The sequence below is a fragment of the Drosophila gunungcola genome, unplaced genomic scaffold, assembly GCF_025200985.1.
Source record: "Drosophila gunungcola strain Sukarami unplaced genomic scaffold, Dgunungcola_SK_2 000001F, whole genome shotgun sequence".
Taxonomy (NCBI): domain Eukaryota; kingdom Metazoa; phylum Arthropoda; class Insecta; order Diptera; family Drosophilidae; genus Drosophila; species Drosophila gunungcola.
In genome coordinates, this window is record NW_026453197.1 from 5,459,644 (window position 1) to 5,471,260 (window position 11,617).

The window sequence follows — 11,617 nt, forward strand, 5'->3', positions numbered from 1 at the left end:
TTGAACTTTATTTTTTTTTTTTGTTTTACGATCTATATTTACCAAATTTACACAATTCGAAAATATCGAATAACTTTTATGTATAAATGAGTTTAAAATTAAATTACACGTTCACTTTCGAATAGGTTTTATGGGTATATATAGAAATGACCAAATTTGTACGATAAGTAAAATTTTTTCAACATGAATCAATTGACTAAGTGGGAACTAAGCATTTATAATTGCACTGATGCACTTCAACGCCAACTTTCGGTGCAAAAGCTCTTTCGCCACCTGGTAACACTACCCACACCTCCTCTGCTTAATTTGTTTCGTAAAAAATGGGTGACAACGTGGTGACGGAACTAAATAACTTGGATTTGAACAAGCAAAAGGCATGTTAAACTCTTTTCGGACTGCATTCGAGTGTATTAGAAGTGCTAGATAGCCGAGTTATGTTGAAGTTTGCGCCCCAGGGCGGCAGATATTATAGCAACTTAACCCGCATTTGCCAGCGAATTTTGCCGAAAATTCAGACGCAGCCGAATTCACCAAAACAACAGCAACAACAACAATTGAAAGAACAACAACACAACTACGCAACTTTGGTTGGTGTTTTAAGCTCTAAAGAATTGAACCCTAACTTCGATATAAGTGTCTAATACTGGCACGTGTAAATGCTTTGTGTGTGTGTGTTTGTTTGTGTGCAATGAATCAGTGCCGGTTAATGTGACGTCACTAACAACCATTCAACTTTGAATCCAGCTATTGCATCAGCTAAAATGTAAAGAAGATACTCTTAAAAATACACAGCTCGATAACAAGAGATACATAGGTTCCACGAAAAAATACTTTAAAAGCGTCTTGTCATTTCCATTGCTTTTAGTCCACAATTGTTCAAACACCAAGAACATCAGTCGAAAGTAGATACCGAAAAAAGCGTTTACTTGATTGCATACGTAGCAGAAATTCCAGCCACTTTAAATTTTCGTCATATTGATTTTTTCCCATGGATTTGCAGGCGGCCAAGATGAAGAAGGAGAAAAAGGAGAAGCCGGCCGGTGGTGCAGACACTCGCAAGGGTAAGGGTTAATGCAAAATAAAATTTAATAATACCCCGACAGTAAAATACTTGTTACCACTGCCTTCTTGTTAAATACGTAGTGCATCTAAAGCGTAAATCCTATAGAATCTTTTCATATATTTTGGTCGTTAGCTAATGGAAAATAAATAAAAAGTCTTAACTATAAGATACCCTTTACTTACTGTATTTTTGAAAAAAAAGGTCTACCTTTACAATCCATTAGTAGTCGCACGTATGCTGACTCACCTACACCTTTTAGTTCCCCTTTTTATCTATGTTAAAAAAAAAACGTTTTTCTACCGAGGTATAAGGCCAAAAAACTCTTGTAATATCGACTACCTATATAACTTATACACCCTTTTCCCTGTAATATAACCATGCAGAAAAACAAAATATCCTTTTAAATTTTACAAGTTACAGGTGACAACCTTTTAGCAATAGCATTAAAGTACCATACCACAATTAAACTAATCCCTGCTATGTCTATTTCAGAACTAAATCCATTGCCGCAGTACATCGAGGAGCGCAATGTCTTCTGGGAGAAATGCAAGGCAGAATATGCGGCCGAATTGGCGGCCAAGACGAGGGAGGCTATCAAGGTCACCCTGCCCGATGGCAAGCAGGTGGACGCCACTTCCTGGGAGAGCACTCCGTACGAGGTGGCACGCGGCATTAGCCAGGGTTTGGCCGACAACACCGTGATTTCCAAGGTGAATGGCGAGGTCTGGGACCTCGACCGCGTCCTTGAGGGCAACTGCACGCTTCAGCTGCTCAAATTCGACGATCCCGAGGCGCAGGCCGTCTTCTGGCACAGTTCCGCCCACATCATGGGCGAGGCCATGGAGCGCATCTACGGCGGACACTTGTGTTATGGGCCGCCAATCGAAAATGGTTTCTATTACGACATGCATTTGGAAGGCGAGGGTGTAAGTAGTTGCAGTCCTTCTTGATAAATAAATAAGCTAAATTGCTGCCTTATTAGATCTCTACCAACGACTACGGCGCCATGGAGTCTTTGGTCAAGCAAATCGTAAAGGAGAAGCAGAACTTCGAACGCCTAGAGATGAAAAAGTCCGACCTGCTGGAGATGTTCAAGTACAATGAGTTTAAGGTGCGTATTCTCAACGAAAAGGTGACCACCGATCGCACCACTGTCTACAAATGCGGCTCTCTGATCGATCTCTGCCGCGGACCCCATGTCCGCCACACCGGCAAGGTGAAGGCCCTGAAGATTACCAAGAACTCCTCCACGTACTGGGAGGGCAAGGCCGACGCCGAGACTCTGCAGCGCGTCTACGGCATCTCGTTCCCCGATCCCAAGCAGCTTAAGGAGTGGGAGAAGCTGCAGGAAGAGGCGGCCAAGCGGGATCATCGCAAGATCGGTCGCGAGCAGGAGCTATTCTTCTTCCATGAGTTGTCGCCGGGCTCGTGCTTTTTCCAGCCGCGAGGAGCACACATATACAATACGCTCATTGGGTTCATCAAGGCGGAGTACAGGAAACGCGGTTTCCAAGAGGTCATTTCCCCAAACATCTACAACGCCAAGTTGTGGATGACCTCCGGCCACTGGGAGCACTATGCCGAGAACATGTTCTCCTTCGAGGCCGAGAAGGAGAAGTTCGCGCTGAAGCCCATGAATTGTCCCGGACATTGCCTCATCTTCGATAACCGCAACCGGTCGTGGCGAGAGTTGCCGCTGCGCATGGCCGACTTTGGTGTGCTGCATCGCAACGAACTGTCTGGTGCTTTGACCGGACTGACTCGCGTGCGTCGTTTCCAGCAGGACGATGCGCACATCTTCTGTGCCCCCGAGCAGATCAAGAGCGAGATGAAGGGCTGCCTGGAGTTCCTGAAGCACGTGTACACCATCTTCGGCTTCTCCTTCCAGTTGGTTCTGTCCACGCGCCCCGACAATTATTTGGGCGAGCTGGAGCAGTGGAACGATGCCGAGAAGGCGTTGGCCGAGTCGCTCAACGAGTTCGGAATGCCCTGGAAGGAGAACCCCGGCGATGGTGCCTTCTACGGCCCCAAGATTGATATTACGATTATGGATGCACTGAAGCGCGCCCATCAATGCGCCACCATCCAGCTGGACTTCCAGCTGCCCATTCGCTTTAATCTCAGCTACATCGCCGACGATGGCGAGAAGAAGCGTCCGGTGATCATCCATCGCGCCATCCTCGGCTCAGTGGAGCGCATGATCGCCATTCTCACGGAGAATTTCGCCGGCAAGTGGCCCTTCTGGCTGTCGCCACGCCAGGTGATGGTGGTGCCAGTGGGTCCTGCCTACGACCAATACGCCCAGTCTGTCCGGGATCAGCTTCACGATGCCGGATTCATGAGCGAGGCGGACTGCGATGCCGGCGACACAATGAACAAGAAGATACGCAATGCTCAGTTGGCCCAGTTCAACTTCATCCTGGTGGTGGGCGACAAGGAGCGCTCGTCGAACACCGTGAACGTGCGCACCCGGGACAACAAGGTGCACGGCGAGGTCTCCGTGGCGGAGCTAATTACCAAGCTGCAGAAGATTCGCGACGAATTCATCGCCAACGAGGACAGCTTCTAAGACTCTACTTCGATCTATTTATCAAAGGTATACTTAAAATTTGCATAGCAAAGCAAGTACGCATTTTTTGTTCTTTCTATGTATTTACGCTTATGAAACCGGAATTCACAAATAAAAACCAAAACCAAACCTAATTAATTTTGTATGTGTTATGTTTTGGTTTAGGTCAGTTTATGTTCATGAATAAATGATGAACTACCATCTGTTCAGAACAGATAAAGCACAAAAATAAAATATGTATAGAAAACATAACGTAAACATTTGAGTCATAATTTATGACTTTTAAATTGAATTTGTGATTTAAAATAACAATGAATGAACAAGTTAATTACAAGATTATTAAGTTCCCACGAAACGGAGGCCTATCTTTACGATCCACACTAAGCCCATTACACTGTAATTTCTGGTGGAACTCCTGAGAAGTTTTTGGGCTAGTCATGCCAGCACAGGTGTGCAGTTCATTCAGGAACGATTCGAATAGGCATCGCAACCTAAAATTTATAGATAAGATACGACGCCCCAAATAAATTGGAACCGTACGTTTGGGAGGGCATGGGGATGTCAGCAGCACCCATATGAGTCATGCTTTGGGCTTGTTTTATGTTTTAATTTATTGCTAATATATTGTATACTTTTCATTTTCATAATTTGATTTATTAAAAATTGCATCCATAGTTTTATGTTTTTATTCAATTATCAATTTTGTAAGCTTTTGCTTTTCGCGTAAAAAATGCACAAAGTTCTCTCGCTAATCGAAGCAAAAATCGTTAATAATATTGTTAAGTGTTTTCTCTGCTCGTGCTGCCTGTCTGTTTCAGTTTTAGTCATAAAAATACATATTATATATCTGTGTATATTTATTCATAAGATGCACGTGGCCAAGTCCTATGCCATCCAAAATTTCCAGTTAGCAGTCGCGCACGCTGTGCTAAAAAACCGAAAACCGAACCGAGATGGGCGAAACAAAAGCCGCAAACAGAACAGAACGGGGTCTAAAATTGGAAACAAAGTGCCTGGCTGGTGGAATCATTGAACACAGGCTGGCTGCGTGGTATCTACGACTGTTGGAGGTGCCGAGAGCTGGAATGTCGGAGGACCCCGGACCGCCTGGCCTGGCATAAGTACATGGTTGGGTGTTGGGACTTTTGGGGTATCGGAAATGCACAACACTATATTCTTAACTGGTAGCTAACTCGCAAATATTACTCTGATCTTGATCCCTGATCTCGTGTCAATGAGTTAGCATTCACCTACGCTCGGGATTAGCTCGCCTGCACTGCTGCTCAATTAACATTAATTAGTTAGCCGATTTCGTTAATTGTTGTTTAGTCTATTTGCCTTTGCTATCATTTGTTACTTTATAAATAAACTTAAACGTAAAGTGTGTATGTGTGTATAGATGTTGAGGAATCCGCCGCAGATCCAGCCACATACACCTGACACCTGTGTACACTAGTGCTGTTGGCCGATCTCCTGCTCCTGCTCCTGCTGTTCAAAGGGGAGGATTGCTGTTGGTTCGGGTTGGTTCGGCTCAACCGGTTCTAGCAGGCGCAGCCGCCCTCCGGATCCTTCGTCTCGTTGGGCGAGTCCTTCAGCACGACCTCCTGCATGTCCTCCGACGGCTTGTTCTCCGTGGAATCCATGCCGGGCAGTGCCGCAGCCACCCGTCGGAATAATTGCTTCACATTGTAGCCGGCCTTGGCGCTCGTCTCGATAAACATCACATTCAGCTCCTTCGCCTTGCGCTCTCCCTCCTCGGTGGACACCTGGCGCTTGTCCGAGAGATCCGTCTTGTTGCCCACCAGCATGATGATGACGTCGCTGCCCCGTTCCGTGCGCACGTCATCGATCCACTTGGAGGTTTGGTGGAACGAGTTGGTGTTGGTGATGTCGTACACGACGACGGCCACCGTGGAGTCGCGAATGTAGGACGGGATCAGGGAGCGGAACCGTTCCTGGCCCGCCGTGTCCCACAGCTGCAGGCGCACCGTGCGGTCCTCCAGGTACATGGTCTTCGAGAGGAAGTCGATCCCGATCGTCGCCTGGTACGTGTTGTCAAAGCTGTCGTACATGAATCGCGTAATCAGGGAGGTCTTCCCCACACTCTGCTCGCCCAGGAAGACCAGCTTGAACTTCCGCAGCGGATTGCCGAAATCTCCGGATGACATCTTCCACGTACGTGTCTACTTTTTCTTAATTACGGGTTGGCTGACCTCTCTTCTCGCTCCGCTCTCCACTCTCCACACTCCTCGGCTGCGCACTCTCCACTCTCCACCCCTCCTCTCTGTTTATAATGGGGTTGGGCCAGCGGTTTTCGGCAACTTTTCGCACTGCGATTTCGCTGGAACCACGGCTCTTGATCGATGGACTTGCTTTCTAAATGATTCCGTTTTTAAAAAGGCCGAATTCCGGTCGGATAAACTCTTGTAATCGCTTGGTTGAGTCGTGGAAAAATTACGGCCAGCAAATCGTCTCTTCTTCTTACTTCTGAGTCAGTTGCTCCATTAGAGGTGGAGAAACATCGATGCTTGTAAATATCGGTCCTATCGATGTTTGACAGGGAAAATCGATGTTTCTCCTTCTCTAAGAAGTATTAAAAAAAAGTTAAATCTTATTTCGTGTAGATTCTGCCATCCTGATATATATAAATTTATTGTCAAGAAAATTATAAAAATGTGTACATGTTTAAGAATACATATTTGAAACAAGTTTTAATTTATTTCAAACATCGATGAAGCATTTATGTTTTCCGCCAACAACATCGCTGTTTCTCCACCTCTTGTGACCAGGGCTGGCGGGAAATACCGAAAATACTGAATTGTGAATGCCCATACAAATAAATATTAGAAAGGTGCACAGGTGAAAAAACAAATTTAAAAGCTCGGTGAAAGTTGAAACGCAGAAGCTAAATGTTCAAGTACCTGTTCTTTTTATTTATGTATAGAAGATTTTAAAATATATTAATATATATGAAATTTAAAATAATGTTTATAATTTATAAAAAGGGTTATCCCAAGAAAATTGTAAACAGTAAACTAATATATTCACCACAAAAGCACGCGCAGGAACACCAAAAAGGTGTATAATGATTTTTAAATATAAATATTTTTCTTTCAAAATAATAAAGTTCACAAAGGAGGATTGGAATACTTGAGATATTAATGTTGTTATTTTCCCAGCCTATCGCTGCAAGTTGACGTACTTCTCACAAAGAATCACTTCTCGGGCGTAGCTTAATCTTAAATTATTTAAGCGGTTATCTGAAGAACACGGGCCGTAATTGAAAGCCTTATCTGCTGGCGCTGGCGAAATTTAGTATCGCGAATTAATTTAAACCGCCCGCGATAAAGGCCGATGTAAACAGTTCCGCGAAAACTATGATAGCGAACGGACAGCAAACAACGCTGGCCAGTGTGATCCCGCTGATCCTGAGCCTGTGCCAGGTGTCCGGTGTGGCCATTGGCCAGCCGGAGAGGCGTGTCGTGGGCGGCAGTGCGGCGGCGACGAACAGTGCTCCCTACGCGGTGTCCATGCAGTACGGTGGCACCCACTACTGCGCGGCTAGCATCCTGAATGCCAACTGGCTGGTAACGGCCGCCCACTGCCTGACCAACAGCAACCAGGTGATGGGGAGCACCCTGGTGGCGGGCAGCAACGCGGTGGCCGGAACAGCCAGCACCACGCAGACGCGGAGCATCACCTACTTCGTGATCAACGATCTGTACACGGGTGGAACCGTTCCCTACGACATCGGATTGGTCTACACGCCCACCCCCTTTGTGTGGTCCGCCGCTGTGGCCGCCGTAACGCTGCCCACAGCCGGAGTGGTGCCCACTGGCACCGCCAATCTCTACGGCTGGGGCAGCACCAGCACCACCAACACCGCCTCCTACCCCAACACCCTCCAGGTGGCCAGCAATGTGCCCATCATCTCGCTGAGCTCCTGCGAGACCGCCCTGGGCACCAAAGGCAGCGACGTCCATTCGACCAATCTCTGCACTGGTCCTCTGACCGGCGGCGTCAGCATCTGCACCTCGGATTCGGGAGGTCCTTTGGTCCAAGGCAACGTCCTCATCGGCATAGTGTCCTGGGGAAAGCTGCCCTGTGGTCAGGCCAACTCACCGTCGGTCTATGTGCAGGTATCCTCGTTTATTTCCTGGATATCGGCCAACCAACAGGTGCCCTAAAGAGTCGAATTTAAATTAATTTCGTCAATAAAAGCAAATAAAGTTGTGCCACCAGTGGCCAGTGACTTAAACATGAGACTTCGCATTGCAATGACAATACATTAAAGTTTGTTAATCCTATCAATGTCGTAGGAACCGAAAAACTATGAGCAAAGGGTTGTTACTGATCTGATATGTTTTTCTTAAAAAAAAAAACGATTTCCTATCAAAATAATACTGTTTAAATTTAAAGGACTTCTTTGCGTTTTATTAAAAAATAGAAACATTTACTTTATCATTTTCAGTAAATCGATTTCAAATAACCGCCTTTAGGCATTTTTAACACAGTCAACGAAGGAAAAAAGCTTTTCTATAAACTTTTGTAATGGTCATTTTACTTTAAATAGATAAGATTTAAAGCTTAGTTGGCAATTAAATAATATCTACACCCAGAGAAAAACGGCATAGTATATTGAAACATTAAAATTCTTGAATGTAATATAGTTTTATTTTTAAATATGAAATACCTAAAAATAAACTATATTTAATTGTAGATTTCAACTTTTTTGATTTTAAATCTACTTAAAAATGAAAATGATTTAAAAAAAACACTTTAGTAGGAATTTTTTCATGTCAGATTACATTTCCTGATATCTGGAAGAAAATATCCAAAAATCGGGGCATTAAAAAATCACCGACAAAAGAAAAAAATTATCTGCCAAAGCTATAAACGTTTCGTGTCGGAGGGGAATTCCAACAAAATTTGGAATTAATTGACAAACTTGAGATATAACAGTACTTTTGTGAATATAGAATAAAATCACAAACTTGAGACTTGCAATGTTTGAACATCTATGCAGTCAATCACTACAAGAGCGTAAAACAAAGTATATATACTATATATACAAATACCTGCTTGGACGTCTTCTAATCTTTAATTAAATTAGGAGCTTATCTGAATGACAACGGCCCTAATTGAAACCCCTATCTATTTTATGGTGGGCTCGCGTGAAAGTCCTTATCTTGATTTCATTTAAAAAGCCAAGTCAATGCAGGCGATGTAAACAGTTCCGCGAAAACAATGATTGCGAACGGACAGCATAACTCAAGGTGGCGCCATCGCTCCTTGGCCAGTTACCTCCTCCTGGCCCTGGGACTCTGCCAAGGATCGGGATTCGCCTTCGCCCAACCCGAAGGACGCGTGGTGGGCGGCACGGCAGCGTCGGCTGGTAGTGCTCCCTACATTGTGTCCATGCAGTACGGTGGCACCCACTACTGCGCGGCTAGCATCCTGAATGCCAACTGGCTGGTAACTGCCGCTCACTGCCTGGCCAACAGAAACCAGGTCCTGGGCAGCACACTGGTGGCCGGCAGCCTTGCGGTGGCCGGAACAGCTAGCACCACCCAAAAACGGCAAATAACTCACTATGTGATCAACGATCTGTATACCGGCGGAACCGTTCCCTACGATATCGGCCTGATCTACACGCCCACCGCCTTTGTTTGGACCGCCGCAGTGGCTCCTGTCAAGCTGCCAGCGGCCGGCGCCAGGCCAACGGGATCGGCCAACCTCTTCGGCTGGGGCAGCACCAGCAAAACCAACAGCCCCTCCTATCCGAAGGTTCTCCAGGAGGCCAAGAATATTCCCATCATTAGCCTCGATTCCTGTGCGAAGGCATTGGGCACCAAGGGTCAGGATGTCCACAACACGAACCTGTGCACGGGACCTCTAACTGGGGGCACTAGCTTCTGCACCTCGGATTCGGGTGGTCCTTTGGTCCAGGGCAATGTCCTCATCGGCATTGTGTCCTGGGGAAAGCTGCCCTGTGGTCAGGTCAACTCGCCGTCGGTCTATGTGCAGGTATCCTCGTTTATTTCCTGGATAGCAGCCAATCAAAAGATATGAATTCCCGAACTTAAAATATAAGCTGAATAAAGTATTTTCAAAAATTTCTTAGTTTTCATATGCTTTTTATTAAAAGCACACTTAAGAACGAGCAAGCTGCTTAATCCATTGTTTTTTAACACTACGTTTTTACGCCTTGTATTTGCAACAAAAAATAAGTTTTAAAATTTGTATTTTCTCAGAGTTACCAGTTTAACAAAATCTTGAATTTTAGGCATTTGTAAAATCAGAAACCACTTGCCTATATCACACGATATTTTCTATTTTGGGACCGCTTTCAAGCGATTATTCATCGTTGCGGAATATTAGGGTATGTTAGGTTATAAGTAAATAATAAAATACCAATTTGACTTAATTCCTTATGCAATCATTTTACAACCAAATGATAACCAAATTAGATTTTGTCGCGAAACAACTTAATTCCAACTGTAGCTACATAAAACATAAGAAAACATTTGGAAATGTTTTAGATTTGTTTAGTTATTTAAACTCTAAATCTGAGAGACTGGGAACATACCAAGCAATCTTATCTCAATATGGTATTAATTGGACATTACAAAACTTAATTTATTGGTGCTCATAAGTTAAAGTGTAAGTATCTCCGATAAGGTTAAATACGTTTCGAAATAACTAAGATAATGTACTTAAAATATATATATACAGAAGTTAAAGTTATTGTATAATGACAATGTAAGTAGCTGCCGATAATGTTAAAAATGTTTCGAAAGAAGCAAGATAATGTAATTAATATATATCATGTCATGGTAATTTAAAAAAAAAGTACCAGGAAATCACATGCAGGCTTAAAATGTTTATTTTGGTTGATTCTTGGTATAACTTAGATTTTAAAAATTCGTTTTGTGACACTTAAAGGCAAATTATAAAAAAAAACTTGTATATTTTCTATAAAGTGAAAATTTAAATACAATAAACAAGATCTTATTTCTAGCATATAAGTCTCGAACCAACTTTCCATTTTCTTATTGCACAGTCATTCGCAGAACCATTCTCCGCATCGCACTTAGCCCATGAGATGACTTTTGCTTTTAAATTCTGCTCATTTTGATGTGGGCTTCAGCACGTCCAGATTTCATTTCATCCCAGCCACTCCTCCCAAACCGGCCTCCGTTTTATCAATCAAATTGATCGGGCAGGTCTCGTTGGGAAACTAATTGGTCGACAAGTTGCTGGACACGATCGCAATCAGTTTATTGACACGACCAGAGCACATAATTGAATGAACATATCAATTTCTCATCACAATCACACCAGAAAAGCTTATTAACTGCCCCCCAAAACAGCTTCGCGCACCAGAACATCGAAATGGCAGGGAGGGGAAGGCGGCCAAGGGAGCGGAACGTGGCAGGGAGAACGATGACCAGAACACGCCCGCAGCTAATCAGGCTCTAATGGCGATAAATATTTCATTCTATATTATTTTGTTTTTATTCACCAGGCTGGGCACGCCTTCGATTCCGAGTCACAGTCCGATTCCGAACGAAACTGCCTGCCAGGAGTCAAGACAAAGCGAAGACTCAACGGGAACGAACAGGGAGATCGAGCCAAAAATTGAGATCGAGATCGAGAGGAACAAGCCCCAGAACAAGAGCCACAACGGCAGACCCTTCGACGGACCCGCGACCAGTCAGACAAAATCTCCGACGCGATCGATGAAGACAAGGCTGATAAAGGAAGCGGATGGTGGGGACTAGAGATGCTACAGTGACTTAACTGGCATTCCAAAAATATTAAAACTCAACTTTATTGTCCACATTCATAGAGAGAGTTTCATATCATTCATCTTAATATTCCAAAGAGTGTTTATAGCCCGTAAAAATATCTTAAGATAAGATTTTATTACCTTAATAAACAATTATTTTAAAGAAAACGAAAGTAAAGCAAATAACTTGCTT

At 44.1% G+C, this 11,617-nt stretch overlaps 4 protein-coding genes across 5 annotated transcripts; 3 read left to right on the forward strand and 1 right to left on the reverse strand.

The window, feature by feature from the left end:
- Positions 1–268: 268 nt before the first annotated feature.
- Positions 269–3,766, forward strand: LOC128261488 (threonine--tRNA ligase 1, cytoplasmic). 2 transcript variants are annotated; one of them, XM_052995214.1, is made up of 4 exons: positions 269–374; positions 1,001–1,061; positions 1,556–1,989; positions 2,046–3,766. In XM_052995214.1, exons 1-4 carry the CDS (start codon positions 321–323, stop codon positions 3,630–3,632), a joined length of 2,136 nt encoding a protein of 711 aa, XP_052851174.1. In that variant the 5' UTR covers positions 269–320; the 3' UTR covers positions 3,633–3,766. The 2 variants fall into 2 exon arrangements, with proteins under 2 accessions (XP_052851174.1, XP_052851173.1); XM_052995213.1 differs by having other exon boundaries at positions 289–587.
- A 459-nt stretch (positions 3,767–4,225) lies between these two features.
- LOC128261508 (ras-related protein Rab6) lies at positions 4,226–6,130 on the reverse strand. Its single transcript, XM_052995242.1, has one exon. It carries the CDS (start codon positions 5,798–5,800, stop codon positions 5,174–5,176), a length of 627 nt encoding a protein of 208 aa, XP_052851202.1. The 5' UTR covers positions 5,801–6,130; the 3' UTR covers positions 4,226–5,173.
- Positions 6,131–6,846: 716 nt separating this feature from the next.
- On the forward strand, positions 6,847–7,873 carry LOC128261504 (trypsin). Its single transcript, XM_052995239.1, has one exon. The coding sequence runs from the start codon at positions 7,010–7,012 to the stop codon at positions 7,817–7,819; it is 810 nt and encodes a 269-aa protein (XP_052851199.1). The 5' UTR covers positions 6,847–7,009; the 3' UTR covers positions 7,820–7,873.
- Positions 7,874–8,850: 977 nt separating this feature from the next.
- Positions 8,851–9,751, forward strand: LOC128261503 (lectizyme). The gene has a single exon (XM_052995238.1). The coding sequence runs from the start codon at positions 8,880–8,882 to the stop codon at positions 9,702–9,704; it is 825 nt and encodes a 274-aa protein (XP_052851198.1). The 5' UTR covers positions 8,851–8,879; the 3' UTR covers positions 9,705–9,751.
- Positions 9,752–11,617: the final 1,866 nt, after the last annotated feature.

What these genes read in the sequence shown, in the direction of transcription:
- LOC128261503 (XM_052995238.1), top strand. Translation starts at nt 8,880, where the DNA reads ATGATTGCGAACGGACAGCATAACTCAAGGTGGCGCCATCGCTCCTTG.
- LOC128261504 (XM_052995239.1), top strand. Translation starts at nt 7,010, where the DNA reads ATGATAGCGAACGGACAGCAAACAACGCTGGCCAGTGTGATCCCGCTG.
- LOC128261488 (XM_052995213.1), top strand. Translation starts at nt 435, where the DNA reads ATGTTGAAGTTTGCGCCCCAGGGCGGCAGATATTATAGCAACTTAACC. An exon ending in AACACAACTACGCAACTTTG is followed by an intron (nt 588 to 1,000) that starts GTTGGTGTTTTA and finishes ATGGATTTGCAG; the next exon opens with GCGGCCAAGATGAAGAAGGA. An exon ending in TGGTGCAGACACTCGCAAGG is followed by an intron (nt 1,062 to 1,555) that starts GTAAGGGTTAAT and finishes TGTCTATTTCAG; the next exon opens with AACTAAATCCATTGCCGCAG.
- LOC128261508 (XM_052995242.1), bottom strand. Translation starts at nt 5,800, where the DNA reads ATGTCATCCGGAGATTTCGGCAATCCGCTGCGGAAGTTCAAGCTGGTC.